The 21,757-nt window shown below is 40.8% G+C and overlaps 2 protein-coding genes across 6 annotated transcripts in view; one reads left to right on the top strand and one right to left on the bottom strand.

The window, feature by feature from the left end:
• CCDC66 (coiled-coil domain containing 66) overlaps positions 1 to 3,393 on the top strand; it is a 42,416-nt gene extending 39,023 nt beyond the window's left edge. For both annotated transcript variants that reach the window (XM_048488168.1, XM_048488169.1), the window contains exon 19: positions 3,035 to 3,393. In XM_048488168.1, coding sequence (XP_048344125.1) covers positions 3,035 to 3,121 — 87 coding nt within the window. In that variant the 3' untranslated portion in view covers positions 3,122 to 3,393. The remainder of the gene's footprint in view (positions 1 to 3,034) is intronic.
• The window catches only part of TASOR (transcription activation suppressor), a 65,165-nt gene that overhangs the window by 3,273 nt on the left and 40,135 nt on the right, over positions 1 to 21,757 (bottom strand). For 2 of the 4 annotated variants that reach the window (XM_048488164.1, XM_048488165.1), the window contains 7 exons: positions 16,236 to 17,191; positions 14,862 to 14,984; positions 14,462 to 14,621; positions 12,631 to 12,739; positions 9,470 to 9,654; positions 9,227 to 9,385; positions 7,562 to 8,640 (listed from right to left, as the gene is read on the bottom strand). In XM_048488164.1, the coding sequence (XP_048344121.1) occupies positions 8,111 to 8,640; positions 9,227 to 9,385; positions 9,470 to 9,654; positions 12,631 to 12,739; positions 14,462 to 14,621; positions 14,862 to 14,984; positions 16,236 to 17,191 (2,222 nt within the window). In that variant the 3' untranslated portion in view covers positions 7,562 to 8,110. Of the gene's footprint in view, positions 1 to 7,561; positions 8,917 to 9,226; positions 9,386 to 9,469; positions 9,655 to 12,630; positions 12,740 to 14,461; positions 14,622 to 14,861; positions 14,985 to 16,235; positions 17,192 to 21,757 lie in introns of those variants that run through there. The other 2 variants (XM_048488166.1, XM_048488167.1) reach the window with 2 other exon arrangements.

Genomic DNA, 21,757 nt, shown 5'->3' with positions numbered 1-21,757 from the left:
TAGGGTGGTAATCTGTCACATTCTCCCTCCTCAAAAACTTGCTTTGAGTCCCAGTATTGAAGGAAGATACTCTTCAAATCCTCAGCCAGTGCAGCTAAGGGCATCTCCCCTTTGCTCACTAGGGTCATATATGGTTCTGCGCCGCCTAATGAGGCTACATATGGATCTCACAGGGAGAATCCCAAAACCTTACCAGTGTGTCCTGCCTCCTGATGTTGGGATCGTGTTTCGTCAGCCATATCATATCTAGTACTATAGGGTATTTCCCCACACTGACTATGATGAATTGTAACTTTTCCCAGTGAGCCCCTCACCCCACCAGCACTGGTACAGTCTGATAAGCCACGGGGGACCCCCCATCATGTGGCCATCCATCTGTTTGAATTGGAGGGGGGTTTGGAGCCTGAGCCCCAAATCCTCTGCCACCGTAGGGTGCATGAGACATTTCAAGCAGCCAGAGTCAGTTGGCCCCCTCACCGTCATTTTATTCCCTCCACTTCAATTCAACAAAGTCAGTGGCAGAACTAAGAGGGTGGACACCACACTCACCCAATCTTTAGCACCCATTTGCTGGACCTGGCTGTTGGTGCTAGTTAGGCCAGGTCGCTGTTTCCTGCTGGCTCAATTCCGGTCTCGCTCTCTGAGGTATATTCTGTGGAGTTGTCCTCTTCGGACTCTATGGCCATTAGTATAATCCCCTTGCTGATGGATGGGTTGCATTTCAGCCCCTTCTTCCCCGGCAAAGGCTTGCAGATCGGTGCTCTGGTTGGTGGAGCACTCGGTTGTCCCGGTGCTTTCTTTGGGCAGGCGGCAATTAGATGCCCACTTTCTCCGCAGCAGAGACATAGCCCCAGCTGATGTCACCACATGTAGATAGTTTCCTCCTGCTCTTTGGGAGCTCGCCCTGGATTACCTTTCTTCGCCCCAGCCCTGGGTAGCAGAACTCTATTGGGCCCGGTTACTCGCTGGTGAGAGTGCTGCACTTCTTTCAAGCGTCCTTCAGCATCTCTAGCCAAGCAGATCCATCCCATTAGGGTGTCAGGGTTGCCCACCACCAGCGCCCATTGTAAGACATCGGGATCTAGGCCATCTTTGAACATGTGGATACGCAATCAATTACGTATGCAGCTAGCCAGCAGTCGGAATTCACCTACATAGTTGGCCATGGAGCAGGACCACAGTCGGAGATGGGCCAGGGCTTTGTCTTCCAGGAAGGGGTCCTTATATCGGTGCCACAATGAGAGCATAAAGCAATCAAAGTCCTGTAATTCTAGGGTGTTCTCCTCTAACAGTCCCACTAGCCAGCCTACAGCCTCCCCTTCCAGTAGCGCCCCCACTTTGTACACTCGTTCAACATCCGTCTTAAACTCATCCCTCATCATCCACATGTAGGAGCCCACCTGTACTAAGAAATAGGGGAGGTTTTCGGGGTCCCCATTAAAGTTGGCATTCAACTCCTTCTTCTTCCTCTGTCTTGGCCCCAGAGGTACTTGTGGCACTGGTACACTGACACTGCATTTCTATACACTGGTTCCAGCTGCTGCAGCTTTTTGCCCAGCGTGGGCCGCCTGAATCCACCCCGAATGGGTTGCTGGGGACCTATTTGCATATCTGCTAGTTGCTGCTGGAGGAGATGCAGGTCCCGTTGGATTTCTTCTTGGCTGTGCCGTAGGTAGGCTGTTCCTCTCATTTGGCCCTGTCTAACCTGCAGTGGGTCCTGGTGCGCAATCTCCAGCAAATCTCCCTCTTCGATTTCTGCCATTTGGCGTTTCGGTATAGCCCCAAGCCTGATGGACTGTGGTTCACCCAGTTCACTTCCAAAGGAACAAGCTCCATGGGGTTTCTTCCACCTGGGTTTCTTCCATCATCAGGAGCCTCTTGCTGTTTGGGGTATCGTCAGGAGCCTGCTTGGCCAGGTTCTTGTGGACATCCCTGGCAGGGCAGCTATCTGCAGCTCGGCCCCCACTAATGTTGTTCGAACCACTGTTAGAAATCGTCCTGCCCATAGCTCCATCCATAGCTGCAAGAATGGAAGTAGGCAGGGGGATCCAGAACTGACTAAATGTTAAGTCTCGAACCTTGAAGCAATAAATGGACCCTGTGTTGTTGATCAGCAGCGTTTATTGACTGGCATCGAAGCACGAAGTTTGGCAAAGTCTGTTCTGGGGAACCGTTTTGTTACAATGTTGCTCCCCACTCCCCTTTTCCCAAGGAATGTGAGAAAGAATTAGTTTGGAGCAGAGGCGCCCTAAGGTCGGCGATAGACAGAGGTAAAGCCACCTGGCATCCTACCCCCCACGGGAAACAACCCCGTTTCCCATGAGACTACAGTGTCAGGGGAAAGCCTAGTTATTTACATGGTGTGTGAAGCCATAAAAGCAAACATCAAGGAAAGAATGTTCCAGAATAGCAGTGATAACATATAGCAGACTGGTTACATATATCTTATACCAAGGTAGTTATATATATCTTGTACAAGTTGCATCGGGGTAGGAATGCATCTCAATCACTGACATTCAGCCACAATTTTCAGATATCTGAATGTTAGTGGTTTTTCTTTAGTTTGAAACAGCATCCAACTTCTAATACAGCAAACGCAGCACAGTCAAAACTGACAAGAGGTGGTAAGCTTAAACGAATTGCCTTTTAATTATAAAGAAGGAAAAAATTCCATTTTATATTGGAGCTGAACATCCCTATGTTTCAATTCAAGCAAAGTTCTGTTTCCAAATAGACCCAATATTGGCTTGAGCTGCAACTTTTCATTCATGTGTAGTGACTTCTTGCTGTACTATAAGAATACTATCACTAATTTTCATGAGATACTGTTGTGTTTTTAGTAGTGCAACTGCCTTTTTTCTCCTATTCAGCTACTTTATGCAATACCTTGACAGGTAGGAAATGTTTATACATAGACACAAAAGCTCCTTATTATGAAGATTTATCTTTAGCAATGATATGTATGTTCTATAAAGACTGATGGCTGCCTAAACTATCACTTTTGTAAAATAAATTCATACATCTCTCTTTCCAGGGCCTCCTCCAGAAACAGAAAGAATTGGAGACGTGTCTTATTCCAAGCATTATAAGCCAGGAAGAGAATTTTATTTCACCATTTTAAAAATTCCAGGATTGATACACGAACGTTTTGCTGTGTTGGCACTTTATAGTACTTACTGCTGTAATTATAACCCATATCAGTGTAACACTATAGAATTTTGTTCAGACGCTTGAATAACTGACTACATTTTGTATATTTAGGATACATTTCCCAAAACCAAGAATTCATGTAGAAGAAAACAGCACTATAGCGGGTGGTTTTGTTTACATGGAATATTTGTACAACTAATTTATGTGTTCTTGGCATGAGGAATAAATTATTGGGCCTTTTAATGCTTGACTTTATTGTTTTGCTTATATGAAATAATTAGTTTAGTTATCCCAGCAGCTGCATACTAGCAAGGCCATTTGATCATCTGGAACTAAGAGCTGTATTTTAAATCATTTTTTAAAATCAAAACTAAGATCCCAACATTACCAAAGTAACTGAAGGTTAGAAAACACACAAAGTATAAATAACTTCAAGTTGCTAATCGACTGTGGATCAAATACTTAATTTATTAGATGGCACAAAGGAAGCCTTTGCTAAAAGTTATGCTAGTGATGGTCAGTACTAACTTTTGAAAAATTCACATTTTTATACATTCCATCATTCTTGTAAAGATTACATTAATAATAGAATTAAAGAACAGGGACTTCACACTTCCTACATTTTTATTGAAGCAAGCATTATGTAGCCCAGGGGTAGGGAACCCGCGGCTCTCCAGATGTTCAGGAACTACAATTCCCATCAGCCTCTATCAGCATGGCCAATTGGCCATGCTGGTAGGGGCTGATGGGAATTGTAGTTCCTGAACATCTGGAGAGCCGCAGGTTCCCTACCCCTGATGTAGCCAATAAGGTTAATTAGTGTGTAGTTAAACTTGTGGTTTGAGCTCTTTTGAGAATTAGATGATTTTAGTGTTGTGGCAAAGGGAATGGTGCATAATAGGGATGGTGGCATTTGTGTGAGGTGCAGGCCAGTTGCTTAAGATATTGGACCAAGTGGGCCTAAGAGGGCTCAAACCTATTTAGAAAGTGAAAATCACTGTTCAGATTCTGCTGAAAAAATTCTAGTTCTATATTGCAACCGCAGTAAAATTGTGAGGTAAAATTACTAAAACCACCAGGCACACTGCATTAATTTTTACTACATTTCAGTTTGTTCTGAACATACTTCTTCCTTGGAAGAATAGTGATTGATTTCAAACTTCAAATTGATTTCCCCAGGATCGGCTTCCAGTCTATGAATTTTTAAATATTACAACACCCTGCATCAGATTGGTGCTTATGTTTTATAAATAATTTACTTTTGAGCACCTGAACACAGTATCTCGGTAACTAGTACAATATAGTTCTTCCACCAGATAGAAGATTCATTCCTGCTAGAATTGTGCAGATGTGGTTTTATTGGTTATCTACTATGTATTTTGTAATGAGCTGGAACTCCAAAATTATTCAATTTAAATTATTTCAATTTAATTATTTCAATTTCAATTTAAAAATTGAAAGCTGAGCATTTATTTTTCATTGGCAAACGTATATAGCAACTCCTCACCCCATCCCCCTTTGAAAGAAGCTGAATGGAAATTCATCTGTTTTCCCTGTCTCAAGGCTATGACATCTCCATTTGTTACTGATACAGGGTGTCACACAAAGAGTAACAATAGGGATACCCTGAGTATTCAACCTGAAGAAAACCGTAGAAGGAGCCCAAAGACCTGCCAACTTAGAAATACCAGGAATCAAAATGCAAAACCAGTCCATCTGAAATGCATATATGCCTAAAGCAAAGCTATCAGGGATGCATATGAAAATATTGCATCTAAGCCAGGCCATGTTTATATGCCAAACCACAAACTTCTTAATCAGTTTACCTGGATCAAATTCATATGGGACTAAGATCAGATTCACAAAAAACACTGACTTCAATGTATATACTCCAATTCAACCAACTGGTTGACAACACACATGATTACCTAGACCCATGGTGGCGAACCTTTGGCACTCCAGATGTTATGGACTACAATTCCCATCAGCCACTCCAATTGGCCATGCTGGCAGGGGCTGATGGGAATTGTAGTCCATAACATCTGGAGTGCCAAAGGTTCGCCACCACTGACCTAGACAGAGAAAAGGTATGAAGTTCAGAAGAAAAGTATTTGTACCACTACATCTGTTTACAGTGCCATCCTGTGCTGCCAATACCAGCATTTCATCCACTTTTGAAACATGCCATTTATCTGTCAATTTCTTTAAAAGTTTTTTTGCTTGAAAAACGGATCTTAGCATTACATTACATTAGTGGCTAAATACAGGGAAAGTTAATGAAATCTCCTAACGCCAACCTTTCTAGCAACCGTTTACACATGTTGGGGAAGGTGGATCACCTCTTATTGGGTCAACAAGTCAAAGACCTTTTTTCAGCCCTATTCTCCTTCTGAAGTTCAAGTCACTAACTTTCAGCTCCCTTGCAAAGACTTTTACTGTGCATGCATGCCAACCAAAATTTTAGTCTGCCACAGAGAACTGATATTTATACACCACAAAAGCAATTTTAGTATCACCACAATCTGAATATACAAATCATTCACCTACCTGCATAAGTTTTCAAAGTACATCCAAAAGCAAAAATGAGTTCCTGCAAGTCTTTTATGTCCTGTTCAACATGTCTTACTGTAAGAATCCAATGCCACTTTTGATTCATATGCTTTTTCCGCTGCCAGTTCTAGAGCAAGAATTATTTGCACAAGAAATGGCTAGCACTCAAAAAGACTAAATACATTCACATTACTCAACAAATATTACTTAACAAACAGTATTTACACAATATACAAAACAGGCTAGCAACTCAAGCTTAGTTCCACTTTCCAAAGATCAGTTGGTCTCACAGATATTTCATAATCAAGTGTGTTTCAAAGTATCAGGCAAACATCAAGGAGGGTGAAGACCAGCATGCTGGTCTTTCACAGATCAGGGTTATGGAAGCACCCCTGGTTGAATACTTTGTCTAGAAGCAGCACAAGCCTGAATCTCTGTGTTTCTATGTCTTGGCATCCACAGAGGAACGAGACACACAAGTCAACATCCAACTGAACTTACATCTGGACCACTCTTTTTATCTGTAACTGTACCACTTTAATGGCTAACACCTGGGTCAGGTAGTGTGTGCTACATTCCCCTTGAAATAATTTGAGCTGACTCCTGCTTCAAGGACACTGCATGGCAGAAAACAGATTGCTACGGAGAAGTGCTGTCCAAGCTGGAAAATAATTTTGTGAGTCAGATGCTTTATTGTTTGGATTTCTGTTATATTTATTAGGAAATTCTATGTTAGAGTGTGGGCAGTGGTGGATATTTATGTCCCACACTTACAGAATTGTGAAAGCAGCCAGAAGTGAGGATAATTGAGGAACTTTGAAAGTAAGTAGAATGGGAGTCCTATGAATGCAGTTCTGGTATGTTAGCAACCAGGAATTATACTGAATGTACCCCTCGTAGATCCAAGCCTCTGAAAACATGCTAGAAGCCAGTATAATGCCAGAAACTGACCAGCTTATAGGGTTTCTGATATCACATAAGAGATTCTTGTATATTTCATTGTACTGGAAAAAGGTGAATGAGTTTGAAATTCACTTGATTATCAAATGTCTGTGAGACCAACTGATCTATGAAAGTGGAATTAAGTTTGAGTTGCTAGTTTGTACATTGTGTAAATATTATTTGTTGAGTAAAATTGTGAATGTCTTTTTGAATGCTAGCCGTTGAATATCTTTTTCAATGCTAGCCGTTTCTTGTGCAAATAAATCAAGTTCCATTGACTTTGGTTGCACAACCCCACCCCCACCCCCACCCCCACCCCGTTGCTTAGATAAGCACCATTAGGAGCACACCTATTCTCTAGACTTCAACTGCTATGCCAAGTTTGTATACACTATTTGTGGTATACACACAATTTCATATTAAAAAACATTCTATCAACGTTCCAGAGAAGCCTGTAATACATATCCATCAGTCTTATCTCTGACCACATGGTTTCCAATACAACTGAACCTGTCTTGTTTCAAATACAGGCACACGTGATTACCTGCACCTATATAAACTGATCTCAATGAGGCTACAAAAACTATAAAGAACAAATGCACAAGTAGTCACCACATTACTTCTGTCTGATTTAAAAGATTAATTTGAACACTGCAATATGAATACAAAAACATTTAGAGCTTTGAGTAATCTTACATGGGTCGTGCATTCTACAACTTCAGATCTAGCTGAAAGGTAATTTACAGTACAATCTTAAGGAGAGTTCCTCCAGTCTAAGCCCATTCATTTCGATAGATTTAGGCTGGAGGAACTGTCTAGGATTGCATTGAGTGTATAGTGGCAATGGTAAAGCAAAACCCTTTAGCTGCATATCTTTTCTGGAAACAGAAGGCAGGACAAAATGCAACTTGCTACTGTACCCTGTTTAGATAATTTTATTTTCAAAATGGAACTGTACCATTCACCGGTTGTTCTAACTGAGGTATACTGCCAAAAATCCGGGATATTTTCTAAATAAACTAAAACTGCCTGTATAGCTATGCAAAGCTCATGGTACAAAACTGTCAAATGAGTACATCAAAGCTTTGATAAAGAAAAAAATGGGTTGCTTATCCTGTTACATTTTGCCATTAAAAGTCTTGGCATTTCACATATGCTTCAGGCCAATATTGTTTACATTAAAACAGACTTCAAATAGAAGTCTCAATTACAGGTCAAATACAAAATGTAAAAATTCAGAAGTATCAACAAACAAGTTCATTCAAGTACAATAAATGTTAAAAAATATATATTTATTTCAGACTCCAGGTGCTTCAACTGGTACAGGCCATCATGATTTAAATAAGACAGAACAACCAATTGAGAAAAGAGACAGGAAATGTTTTGATCAGGGAATAGAAACTGTTAAATTGCTTTTTTTAAAAGTAACAGAAAATTCACAACAACTTATAAAAAAATTTAGCATTGCTTAATTCTGTTTTGAATATGGCCTGGGTGATGAAGATTGGTTCATGTCCATGTTCTGGCTGTAAGCAGTCAGGAAGTAATTTCCTCCTTCTTGGTTTTGACTTGCAGGTATTGGATAGGTTGCTCCTAGAAATGTCTGATGAGTGAGAACATTAAAGTGACTGAACTGATGGGGCACACTTAACTGTCTATTGTAAATCTGAAAGTTACTGAAAGGAACTTGTTCAGCTGAATTGTTTTTTTCTCCTTCAGTAGAGCAGGTTGTAGAAACTGGAGTAGCTAGGTGTATGTCTTGTACATCCATTTTAGAAGTCTTTTCTGTCACAAGGATGTGTCCTTCAGCAGACAGTCGTGTATTAAGCTGAGAGTTCCGCTTGCAGTCTGCTCCACGTAATCCTTTGGTCTCAGTTCGCAAAGCTTCCAAATGGGAATCATGCTTTGAGACACCACTGCACACTTCTATCTGTGAGGCTTCGTCCCCTGAATCCAAAGACATGTCCTCCTCATCCTTCTCATCGTTTTCTACAAGAACTACATTAAGAAGAGAGAAATCCTACTCTATTGAAATAAAAAACTTGTTTAAAAATACTACGCACTACTCACACAGTGTTAGGCTTCAGGTTTGAAAGTCGCATATCACTTAAGGGTTGGTCTTCTGCCACTTTTGTTCACTTACTCAACACACATTTAACCCTCTGTGTGAACGTCCAGATAGTCCGATGCTAAAAGCTTCTGCGAAATGGGTTCATGCTTACTGTTGGGAAACCCCAACTTCCAGCTCCAAAGGAGTTAATGTCAAAACAGCATCTAAAGTTATACAGGAGGTCAGTATTTGATATGAAAATTACTGAACACAATTACTGACACCCTCACTCACTGCTAAAGACTTCTAAATCTTATCTCCAATCTCTTTATAACTAACCCCCTACAACTAATAGAAACGTCTTGGATACCTCTATATTCTAAGATACTGCATACATACTACTCTTCCTGTTTTCAGGTTTTAAAATGTGATCTCTCTCATCACCTATTCTTTTCATTTCAAAAAGCAGACACACTATATTTTCTCTAATTCTAGCTATCTTCATGTAAGCAAATTAAATGAAACATGTAGTACCTGATTGTCTGTCATGATCAACAGGTGGAGGAGAGCTGTTTTCTTCAGTTACTGATTTATGGTAGCCAACAAGACTTTTAAAGTTATGCATGAAGTTATCAACTGTTGTAACCACTATTCCATTATCAGCATAAGTTCCAAATGCTTGAATATTCTTTTCTGAGTAAGGAAACAAAAGATTCTTTGATATATACCAACAAAAATATGTTTTGTTTTTAAAAGGGTACCCCTAATGATTTTTACCTGTAAGGAAGACAATGTGCCTTTGTTGTAAATTCTGAGCCTGAAGATTTATGAGACAGTCTAGTTCTGGAGCATTTCGAGTTTGAGAATCACAGTTATGGTATGACAGAATTTCAACCATGTGCTTCTTTTGATAAGCATTCAGAAGTGTCAGCAAGTCATTTGCATTTGTATTTACATTTATTCTGAAAAAAAAGAGCAAGGAGTCTACACTTTTTTTTTAAATGGGAGGAAATATCTATAAATGAGATCAAAGCTAAAGCTCACTGTAGTACAAACATCTTGTCTAACATTAACAGGCTTCTACTACTTAGACAGAAAGAAAGGCTACAAATTACAGCCTGGGTCTCACTTTTAAATGAAAGCAAAAATCTTGAATGGTACAGCTGGAAACTTGTAACACAGCATTATTATTATTATTATTATTATTATTATTATTATTATTATTATTATTATTATTATTATTATTATTATTATTATTATTATTATTACAATTTCTATACTGCCCGATCCCCAAAGGGCTCCGGGCGGTGAACAACATAATATATAAACAATAAGCAGGAGCAAATCCGGTAAAATACAAACATAGGCTCCGTCAATAAAACATCTTAAAATACATAAAACAGCGGCTAACAGCGGCTAACAATTAGCAAATTAAACAAGAGGCGTCCAGGCTCAATTTAAAAACCCACCCCAAGAAGGGGACGGCAGGCCCTCAATATGAGGAGCTCTGTTGTACCAGTGCCAAAGCAGGAGCAGTGGGGGCACCATATCAGCGGCTGGACACTCCAAAGGCCCGGGTGGAACAACACAGTCTTACAGGCCCCAAGGAACTCAATTGTTGTCCCGCAGGGCTGGACAGTTGGTGGGAGGGTGTTCCACCAGGCCGGGCCAAGCGCCAGAAAGTCCTGGCCCGTGTGGGAGGCCAGCCGATCATTGAGGGGCCGGGACCACCAGTAAATTGGCTCTGCTGGATCGCAGAGGCCGGTAGGGACATATGGGGTGATGCGGTCCTGAAAGGTAATGAGGGTCCCAGACTGCGTAATGCCTTAAAGGTCAGAATCCACACCTTGAAGATGATTCGGAATTCAAACGGGAGCCAATGCAGCTGGCGCAACACAGGCTGCATATGCTTCTCTAAAGCGCCTCCTGTGAGCAGGCCACAGCTGCATTTTGGACCAGCTTTAGTCGTAATCAAACGCAAGGGAAGGCCCACGAGCGAAGTTACAATAGTCTAGCCTGGAGGTGACCATTGCATGGATCACGGTGGCTAGGTCCGCTTGGGAGAGGAAGGGGCCAACCGCCGGGCCTGACGAAGATGGAAAACGCAGTCCTGGTTGTAAGGAGCCACCTGGGTCTCCATTGAAAGAGACGCAATCCAGGTGGACCCCCCAGACTGCAAGCGAGGAGGCCGGGCGCCAATGAGGCCCCCCTCCCACACCGGGCGGTTGGAAATCCCGAAGCCTCTTCCCTCACGCCCACCCATAGGATCTCCATCTCTGATGGATTCAGTCTTAACTAGTTCTGCTTCAACTAACCAGCAACCGCCCCCAAACAATGCTGCAGAGCTGCAGGGGCAGCAGCCACCTTCCCCCCATCAACTGAATGAGCTGAGTGTCATCAGCGTATTGATGATAGATCAGCCGAAAATTCCGCACCAGCTGAGCAAGGGGCTGCATATAGATGTTAAATAATAATGGGGATAGTAGTGCCCCCTGGGGTACTCAGCAATAAAGCGGGCACTTCCGAGAGGCTTCATCCCCGCACCACACTTGCTGGCTCCGGGCCCGGAGAAACGAGGCAATCCACTGAAGGACAGTGCCCGCACTCGGACACGGCCAGGCGGTGGAGTCAAAAGGTGCGTGATCGACCATATCAAACGCCGCGGTAAGATCTAACAAAACCAGCAGCGCCGATCCGGCCTCGGTCAAGCTGCATACGGAGTGTATCTGTGATGGCGACAAGAGCAGTCTCCGTCCTGTGCCCAGCACGGAAGCCGGACTGGAAGGGGTCGAAGGCCGATGCGTCATCCAGGAAGCCCTGAAGCTGCTCCAACACCACTCTCTCATTAGAAAGAGATAATAGGCAGAAAAAGTCAGCAAATATATACTGATGAAGGGAACTTTATAGAACACCTGTATTCCTAGGAGGCTTTTTTTAAACGCAAAGGAGGAATTCTGATGTCATGAGTTTCAGCCAAAACAATGGAGAAGGGGGGCCAAGATGACAAAGCAAGTTTTCATATGTGAAATTAAACTAGAGATGTGAAGTTCCACCACCACCATCCCTCCAACAGGGGAGGGAACACATTTCCCTCTTCCCTAGGACCACATTACAATGTTTTTTTTACAACAGGAAATTTAGGGGACCTTAAAAATAGCTTGAAATCTTTGGGAAAGGGTAGAATGCTTAAAACACCGACACACACACACAGAGAAAACTTTACTGACCCAAAATGCTTTCAAGTATTTGTAGCATGACAATTTTCTATAAAATAATCTATTTCATTATTACTTCTTTGGCACCTGAAGATGGCCAAAGACCGAGTAAAAACAATCACATAATAAAATCATATTTTTTTCAAAAATGAACAAAGCCAAGATAAAGATGCTGCTTAGATTATGAATCCTAACTTTAAATTTTCCAAGATGTCTGTTTAAATAATATTAACTACATATTCGATACACAATAGTAGTATACTACTGAAGAGTTCAACGTGAAGTTTAATTTAAACTGCAAATCTAACAATAGTGTTTTAATACTGTAAGTGTCTGAAGACTGGTTTTCTCAGTCTGAATAATATATCTCCTTTTATTTACTACATAATTGACAGATAGACAAGCCTTTATTGGCATTCCAAAATACAATAAAACAATTGTCCATAAAAGACAGATAGATACAACAACCATTCAGAGTCTTATCAATAGTTTAGTCCAAATGGACTTTTATTACATAATTTATGGTTTGTATTTTCAATGTTTATTTTTCTTATTTCTCTGATGGCGTAAGCAGCATAGGGCAAAACATCTTCAATGTTCAGAAAACTAGTAAAAACACAAATAGGTGCAGCTTCAAAAAAGTCACACATAACTCAGACATTTTACAGTATTTACTAACTTGCCTTTTGCCCGGTTCTTACATGTGCACGGAATATCACCTACCTTGCAAGTTCCTTCAATTTTTTCTGTATTTTACAATGAACTTTCCATTGCCACTTTCCATCTGGAGTACTCATCTCTTCAAGAAACTTTAGAAAATGGGTAAGTTGCTCTGGTTTTCAAGACAGAATGTATGTTGATGTGCATGTTTTAGGATTTTTGAAAAATTTAAGCCTATTTGTCTATATCTTAAGTTAAGCAATACGTCTGATTCAGACAAACAAAATTTTCATCAGCATACATCTTTCACGAGCAATTTTTTATTTACTGATCTAAAATTATTGACGTTATTGATTACTTGGTCACATTTGCATCTCTATATGACTACTGGTTTATTAAAAGGAATTTTTTATTCTTGAACCTTAATACTTCTAAAGTATTAAGATTTCTAAAGAAACTAAGCTTTTCAGAAAAGTAGTGAATGATTTAGATCTAGACAACTCTTAAATGATTATACCATAAATTCCTATTTTATAAATTCAGCATTGGATAATAAGATGCCAATTTCTTTCACTTATTTGAAGCTATATATCAAAACCTACATCAATTGTGAGATGGAGATGTAATATTCCTAGTTTCTGGGAATATGCTGCTTCTTCCCCTTTCTGATACAGAATGCCATCTGCCTGCAATGATTTGCTTTCATAACAGCATAGTGGTACATTTGCATTGATGCTGATTGAGATCAAACATTAACCAAAAGTTGAAGCAGGCCACAAATGACAAACTGTGAGATGACTTTAATTGGTATTAGCTATGCTTAGCACTAAAACAAATGTTATTCTCTTGCTTGTTGAAACAAACAATAAAAGCAGCAGTGATCCACCGCAGTGACTTTAGCCCAATCTGCTCATCATAAAAAACCAATAATGGCTAAACTGGGTAATTCAGATGGTACACCTAACAGCACTGCTTTTTTATTTTTATTGCAGCATTTGAATTTGAGGTGCTTTGTAACTGATGTGTCTGGTAATACTGGTACTACTACTATACTCTAGTAACAAAAAATCCTGCCATGTGCAGAATTCCAGGGACAAAATAAAAATATACTCGAATGGTGCCCCACCTCCATTTCTCTGTCTTTGTCTCTTTCTTTATTTTGTAGGCTGCCACCAGGAATCCAAAAACGATTTTATTTTCCCTTTTATTTTGTTATTTCCTTGGTAGTGTGTATGAGATGTAAGGCAAGCAGATGGCATTTGTGGTACTAAAGAAAATCAGGTGGGAGTTCCAATATTGCATTGAACCAAAATAAAATTTTATTTATAACTGGTAGGTAGCTTCAAGGTTCCAAACAAATTATTTATAAAAATTAAAATAAAATCTAACTGAGGCACCAAATACTTCTAATAACTTCTAATCAGCAAAAAGTCATTCTGACCATTTTCATATCTTCTCTATCTATTCTACGGCTCTCTCAGACTGGAATTTTATCTTTTCACTCTTACAATGAAACTATGTCACCCTTTGTCACATCCATGCAGCTTCTGTCCTTTTCTGACTTACTCCAATTCTTCCTCAGAGAGAGTTCTGACACTCTAACTTTGACAGTTTCTATAATCCTCACAGATTCATCATGGCTCCCCTGCCTTTTTATGGCCACTCCCTGTCTCTCTTTCCTATTCAGCACTCAGTTTAAACCCACACAAACCTACAATCATTTCAATCCAACCTTAAGATTGTTACATATATACCCACTGAACATATTGTTTTGACAAACAAAAAACACAGTATTTGGCTACCTGAGGACCATGAACTTATGCTTGTACACTAGGAATCAAATATTTCCCCACCACTGAACTTGCCTATGTAAATATATATATATATCTCTTACCAACTGTAATGAGTTCTGGATTAAAGACAGATTCATCAGAGACAATGAAGCCACCAGAAACAAATAATTCATTGTAAGTATGATTTCTCACATCATCCAGACTATCAACACCAGCAAAACTGACACAGGATAGCCTCTTCAGGGTAACTAAACATGGTATCTATTTGAAGATAATACATTGTTAAAATCAGACAGTGCAATAATTGTATATCAGTTATAATAATTGTATATCAGACTGTATATCAGTTACTGAATTGTCAGGCATTTATACACTATAATGAAATCACAAAAGCATCTGAATGTAAAGAATCTTTACTGATAATCAAACTTGGATGTGACCAGAGTAAATCTCAATGCCAAAAAAAACTGCACAAAAATGACAGTTATGAATTTCACATACCTTATGAATCTGACTGGCAATATCTTCATTTTGGATAATTATAAGCAATTTATCCAAGTCAGCCCTTATTCTTAAAAACTGTTCAGGATGGCACTCTGTATTGCCTAGTTTAATAAGATATTCCTAAACATAATACCAAAAGGTTAAGCCAAATAAACCATATGAATTCATTTACATATCAAGAAATTTAAAAACAGGTAACGATGCAAGAATAAGATTTGACTAAGAATCACACAGCAAAACAATACACCTGTGCAACAGCAACACAATACACCTGTGCAACAGAATGTTTCAATTACTGCATTCCGCATGTGAGTTTATATGGACTTTTAAAGACCAGCATTTTTCTAATCTTACAGTATTTTAAACATTTTAAGAACCTTCATATTGTCATTCCTTACTAAATGTGCAGATGGGAAATGTTTGATCTATTGGCTGCTTTCAAACACACCATAAACTGTTTAGGGTTTGTGGCGTTCCCCCTCTGCCTGTGGCTGGACCTGACAAACCGTCCCACCTTTACTTTCCAGGGTGTTGGTGTCCCCATCTGCGGCCCCGGTCTTAGGGGGCCAAGTAAACGTCAGCGACTTAAGCCACAGGGTGTTGGCAGTTTTCCCCCAGGGTCAACCCTCCCTCCGCCTTCTCCCTCTCCTCAGTGTCTTCTTCCCCTCTCACTGTTGCCTTTCCCCAGCCTGCTGCCTCCTTCTCAGCTTGCTCTCTCTCTGCTGCTTTTCCCCAGCTTTCTGCCACATTTTCAGCTTTTCTCTGTTGCCTTTTCCCTGCTTTCTACCGCCTTCTCACCTCTTTCCCTCCCTGCTTCCTTTTCCCAGCTTTCTGCCTCCTTTTGTCACTCTCCCTTGCTCGGGTCTCATCCTCCTCCTCTGCCTCCCTTTCCACCTCCACGATCCCCAGCTCCTTCCCTCCAACCAGACCCTCGCCCGCCCACCACGCCTTAAATACCCCCCAAAGCCTTCTGGGGCATTCCTACCCCCATCCCGTGGCCTCAATTCCGGGCCACAGCCGGCCAGTCACACTGCTTTCTCCCCTCGGGCTTCCTCCTCGCTGCCTACACCCCACAGCCTCGACCTGTCGCCGGGTGAGGTCAAGAAGGGCGTTGCTGCCACCGGGGCTCACAGTCAGGACGGGGCCCGAGGAGGGAGCCGCTGTTGCGTTAAGTCTGGGGAGGGGCCACTTGGCTGCCCCCAGACAGCTTGCCCCATGATGAAGCTTATTGCCCTCACATAATTCTGTGGCTACATCTACTTTTCTTATATTTTTGTTCAGCCAAATAAAACATCTCCAGAAATATCTTAATAAGGAAGCACACATCATTCAAGTTAACACATATTCACATTTCAAACAAGGAAAGCATACCTTTAGTTCTTTACAAAGGTTACTCTCTTGTTCTTCATGAATGTAGAATTTCACAGTGTTGTTTTGTACAACCTTAATAATTTTGACAATGCTATCAAACACTTCAGGTTTTATGTTGCTTATCAAGTCAGACAGGGCTGGCTGACTTGTAATTTTTACATCATCTGTAGGCTTTTGAAGTTTATCCAGTTGTTGCAAAGGATCAGAACTAGATGTATTTCCATCAGCTGCCACTTTTGCCTCTGTGGTGATTCTCACCGAACTCTGCTCTTTTCCAGTGTCCAGGGTCACCAAAGGTATCTGTTCATTAATGCTGGAATATTCCATTGTATTGTTAGCCACTGGGTCTGGTGGCAGGTCCGTATCAAAATCACTTGCAGCAGGTATAGATACCACAGACTCTTCTGTAGACAGATTCAACGCAGTGTCCATAATCAAATCATTTGTTGGTTCAGAACTGCAAGTGTATGGTGAACTAACAATGCCACAAGAAGACATAGCAACCTTGTTCAGCTTTTCACTCAGTCCTTCTATATATCCTTGGACAGCGATTTCAGATGCCTGTAAACATATGTATTGTGAAAATCTCATAAACCTTTTCTTGGCTGAGAAGACAGGTTTGGGTACTCCACTTACATACATAATATTCTTCTGTTCCAAAATTTCATGAATCTTGTTGGTGAAGTGTTTGTATTCGTCCAATATTGCTTTTTCTATTGTTCCACTTATATAATTCTTATTTGTCAGACAGTGGTTTGTTGCAAACTCAGGTTGATCTTCAAGTTTCTCCTCTTGATCTATATACACTCCATCTTCAATTTCCTTTTGTATGTCATACACTGAATTTTCAGTAAATGGATAATCAGACATTTTTTGCCTGTTTATTACTCGGGGATCATCTTGAGATGCATCTTTTGGTGGTGAATAAGCCAGTAACTCTTCAGGAGACTTTAGACCTGTACAGGAAGAATATTTATTTATTTGTTTGTTTGTTTGTTTGTTTGTTTGTATTTTATATTTATATCCCACCAATCTCCCAAGGGACTTGAGGCGGCTTACACATATATAAAAGTATAAAACAATAAAAGCAATATGAAGTACAAACATTAAAAATCAGTTAATAACAAGATGGCATAAAAATTATTGAATTACAATACTGAATTTCTTTCAAAAACTTTAAAAGCACACTGAACTTATTTAAGGTTTTCTGAGGCCAAATGAACTACACTGCCAGAACAGCAGTTTACTGTTCTGATTTAAAAGTACAGCTAACATCATTAGCCTTGTGCTTGAACCCAACCTAACACGTAGAACTTCTCTCTTTTTTAAGATGCAACAGTAACATTGGAGGAAGAAATACATTTATGTGCAAAGAACTGCAATGTCTATTTGAATTTTCTTGAAAACTAGAAGACAATTTGCTCTTAAGAGCAAGGTATTCATTATGGCAGGCAGAGCTGAATAGCTTTGCCAAGCTGTGACAGCTGCCTTAATTGCTTTGACACAAACCACTGGGGGTTTTGTGGGTGGTAGTGTGTGAGTTTCTTCATACCATTTTCTTTTTCATCTGAGTTACAATGTTATTATCATGCTTTGAGATTTAACTGAAAACTTCAGGAAAAAAATAAACTAAAAGAAAGCCCCAACATTCTCAAAGTGCTGTCCATAAAAATGTTTTCAGTACCATATTGTGTTTAGAACTGTAAATTTAATATAAAACTATACTTCTAAATCTATCATTATTTTAATCTGCATAGAAGTCCTATCACAGATCTTCCGTTTATGTATAATATTTCTACCTTATTATTACAAGAGAAGTGAACTAATATCAACTATAAATTACTCATACCTATTCACACTGTTAACAATTGTGTTAAAGAAAATCTTGATCAAGAGGTTTCTCCTTTACATGTTTTAATAATAGGTGTGCAGTGCCTAGACAACCTTCTCAATTGACAACAGTAGTTAATTCTGGAGTGCAAAGAAAACATACAAGTCACTTGGTTCTATAAACCCCAGGTTATTTCATGCGTACACAATATTTGTACTATGGAAAAATTCCAATCTGAACACCTGAATCTCAAATGAAAGCACTCAAAATCCACTTGCGCTCATCCTGAGTGGTACTTAAGTATTTAAGAGAAAATCACAGCAGAGATAACTTTTCAAATGTTTTCAACCAAGAAAAATGTTAACACATTTTGTTGTTTTTTAAAAAAACGAAGCAACTAATGTTCATTATTATAGAGAAGGCAGATGCAGACCTGCAAGCTCTCTCCCTTCCCCGCACCCTTTTGGCTCCCTGATCACCCACACTCCATATGCAGATATGCTGCGCATTACTCCAATCAGGAGACTGTAACAAACGTTAGGTCAGTACCAGAACAATCTTTGTAAATCAATCATTCTTCGCTATATTTTATCATCTCACCATCTTATGTCAATTTCTATCCCTTACCTTTCTTTACATATGAACTTAAACTGCAATAGAAAATCAACTTTAAAAACTTTAAGCCATTAGCACATGTCACATAAACGGAAATGCCTAGACAAAAAAGAGATGGTTAGTTTTTTTCCGCATTTTACCCGAGTACAACAGTTCACCCACAGAAAATGGTAAGGCGCTCACCCAGCTGATTCTTTCATTTCCAGTCTTCCACAGAACAAGAAAACTGTTCTTAACACTACTGTAGACCACTAACATTCTGCTTGAGGACCTAAAGATGTAAGCCTCTAAATCCATGGTGGCGAACCTATGGCACTCCAGATGTTCATGGACTACAATTCCCATCAGCCCCTGCCAGCAAGGCCAATTGGCCATGCTGGCAGGGGCTGATGGGAATTGTAGTCCATGAACATCTGGAGTGCCATAGGTTCGCCACCACTGTTCTAAATCAACTGTCACACACTGTATATTTTACAGACTGTATTATAGGAACAGCACTTCCCAAAGAAGTTTACTATAAAATTAAAAATCACAGATTATAGCTGCAGTGTCCGAGGGTAACACTAATTACTTTTTGAACACTTAAAATTTTGCTAAATTCACAGGGCAGTGATTGAAGTTACAAGTTCTTACAAAAACCTCAAACACTACAGGGCAGAAATTCCACTAAGATGATTCCTACTGTGACATGTACAGCAAAAAGAAAATATGACCTTTCATAATTGGTTCATTTATATTAAAATTCATGCAGGTTTTCTTTTCACCAACTCATAGACGATTTAGTAAGTCAGGAGGTTGATGCTGAGTTGTGAATTTCTGTATGTCTGGGGCACAGCTAAAAGTGCTTGTTCCTCATCTCCCTCCCATATCATTAAAGAAACCAAAACAAAATGAAAAGCAGACAACCTGTAGGCAGCATCCACAGCTTGACTACAGATAGAGAATAGGGTTCCATTTCATCTGTGTGACAGAAGTAGCCAGGCCTGGTCACATCCTCCCTATCCTCTACATTAGGAGCAGGAGGGCCAGAAAGACAAGTGAAGCATTCCAATTTCCATAGCACTGGTGTAATTTTGGAAGGCCAAAAAAAAAAAGGAAAGCAGGTCCAGCAGGCATACTGAGTTTAGAATGGAACCCTTTTTAAAGGTAGAGCTCAATTCTGGCAACGGCATTTTTGATCATCCCCATCCCATTCCTACACACACAAACCTAGAATAACGGAGACAGCTTCCTTCTGTTGTAAATGATGCAAAATTGTTCTGATAAGGTGAGCTTAGCTTCTCTCTCTCTTACACTTATAGGAAGGGTGGGAGGGAAGGAATCCTGTTCTACTCACTGTCCCCAGAGCAGAAGACTGTCTTAAGGCTGATGGACACTATCTGGTATCCAACAAATGTTTGAGGCCTTCCTCCAACTTATGTGGCTCTTCCATAGTTGGAAAAAGACTCCTTATGGTAAAAGAAGTTCTTTCAGGGGGAGAATTAGAAGCCAGAGGCGTAGCTGGGCCAGAGTGCGCCCGGTGCACACTCTGGCTTTTTCGCCCCCCGCAGCGGCACCCCCCCCCCCCACTCCCACTCCCTTTAGAAAACCGAGCAGGCTGGAGAACAGACCTTCCTGTTCTGGTGGGAACTACATTTCCCAGGATCTCCTGGGAAATGTAGTTCTCACCAGAACAGGAAGGTTTGTTCTCCAGCCTGCTCGGTTTTCTAAAGTAAGTGTGGGGGGGTGCCACAGGAGGGCCACTGTGGAGGGCCTGCTCGGTGCCCCCCCCCCCGCAGCAGCGCCCCCCCTCCCCACTCCCACTCCCTTTAGGAAACCGAACAGGCTGGAGAACTGGCCTTCCTGTTCTGGTGGGAACTGCATTTCCCAGGGTTACCTGGGAAATGCAGTTCCCACCAGAACAGCAAGGCCTGTTCTCCAGCCTGCTCGGTTTTCTAAAGTAAGTGTGTGCGGGGCCAAGCAAGTGCCCGGGGAAAGGGGGGAGGGGATTTTGCGCCTCGCATTGCGACTCCAAATTCGTGCGCCCGGTGCGTCACGCACCTCCCCCACTCCCTGGGAGCTTCACCGCTGCTAGAAACCCATTAGACTAAGGCTTAACAAAGAATAATCTTGCACTCTTGTCTGCAAGCCATTCTTACTTGCCTTTTTCAACAAATTTACTATCAGCAAGTTTGTTATTATGACACCTTGAATTCACACTTACCAGAACAACTTTTCAAGATCCATAGTGGTTTTGAAGCACCCATTCTCCTTGGGTAGTAATGAATAATACACTCAAAAAAGAGGACATACCAGTGTGTTATAGTATTCAAATGACTACAATAAATGGGGAGAGCCGATTCCTATCCCCACCTCAACAAAACAGCTTGCTAAGGTGGCCCTGGGACAGTTCCCCACAGCTGAACCCTCCACACAAAATGGCTAAGAGGATGTGGGAGAGGTGAAGCCTGCACAGCACTGAGCATTTCAGATGAATGACCGAAATAAAAGTGTGGCAAAACCTATTCAAGAACTTGTCCTATCTAATGTAGATTTCAAAAATGACTGATTTTCTATTTAAATTGTTTTTAATCATGTTGTTAGTTATTTACATGGAACAAGAGCAGCTTACAACCAGGAAGGGCAGGGTATTTAATTTACCGTATATACTCATGTATAAGTCGAATTTTTTAGCACATTTTTAATGCTGAAAAAGCTCCCCTCGACTCATATGCGGGTCATTAATTTTTTTTGTGTTTTTACTTTGCCAGCCAGCAGGGGGTGCAGTTTTTATGCTAGCGACACCAAAATTTCAGGGTACCCTCAGAAGACACTCCTGATGATACCAGCCAAGTTTGGTAAAGTTTGGTTCAGGGGGTCCAAAGTTATGGACCCCCAAATGAGGTGCCCCCATTCCCCATTGTTTTCAATGGGAGCTATTAGTAGATGGGGCTACCCTTTTGAGGGTCCATAACTTTGGACCCTCAAAACCAAACTTCACCAAACCTGGCTGGTCTCATCGGAAGAGTCTCTTTATGATACCAGCCAGGTTTGGTGAAGTTTGGGTCAGGGGATCCAAAGTTATTGACCCCCAAAG

Source organism: Sphaerodactylus townsendi, linkage group LG03, assembly GCF_021028975.2.
Source record: "Sphaerodactylus townsendi isolate TG3544 linkage group LG03, MPM_Stown_v2.3, whole genome shotgun sequence".
Classification (NCBI taxonomy): domain Eukaryota; kingdom Metazoa; phylum Chordata; class Lepidosauria; order Squamata; family Sphaerodactylidae; genus Sphaerodactylus; species Sphaerodactylus townsendi.
Note: the sequence above shows the minus strand (reverse complement) of the source record. Positions and strands in the feature narration are given on the sequence as shown.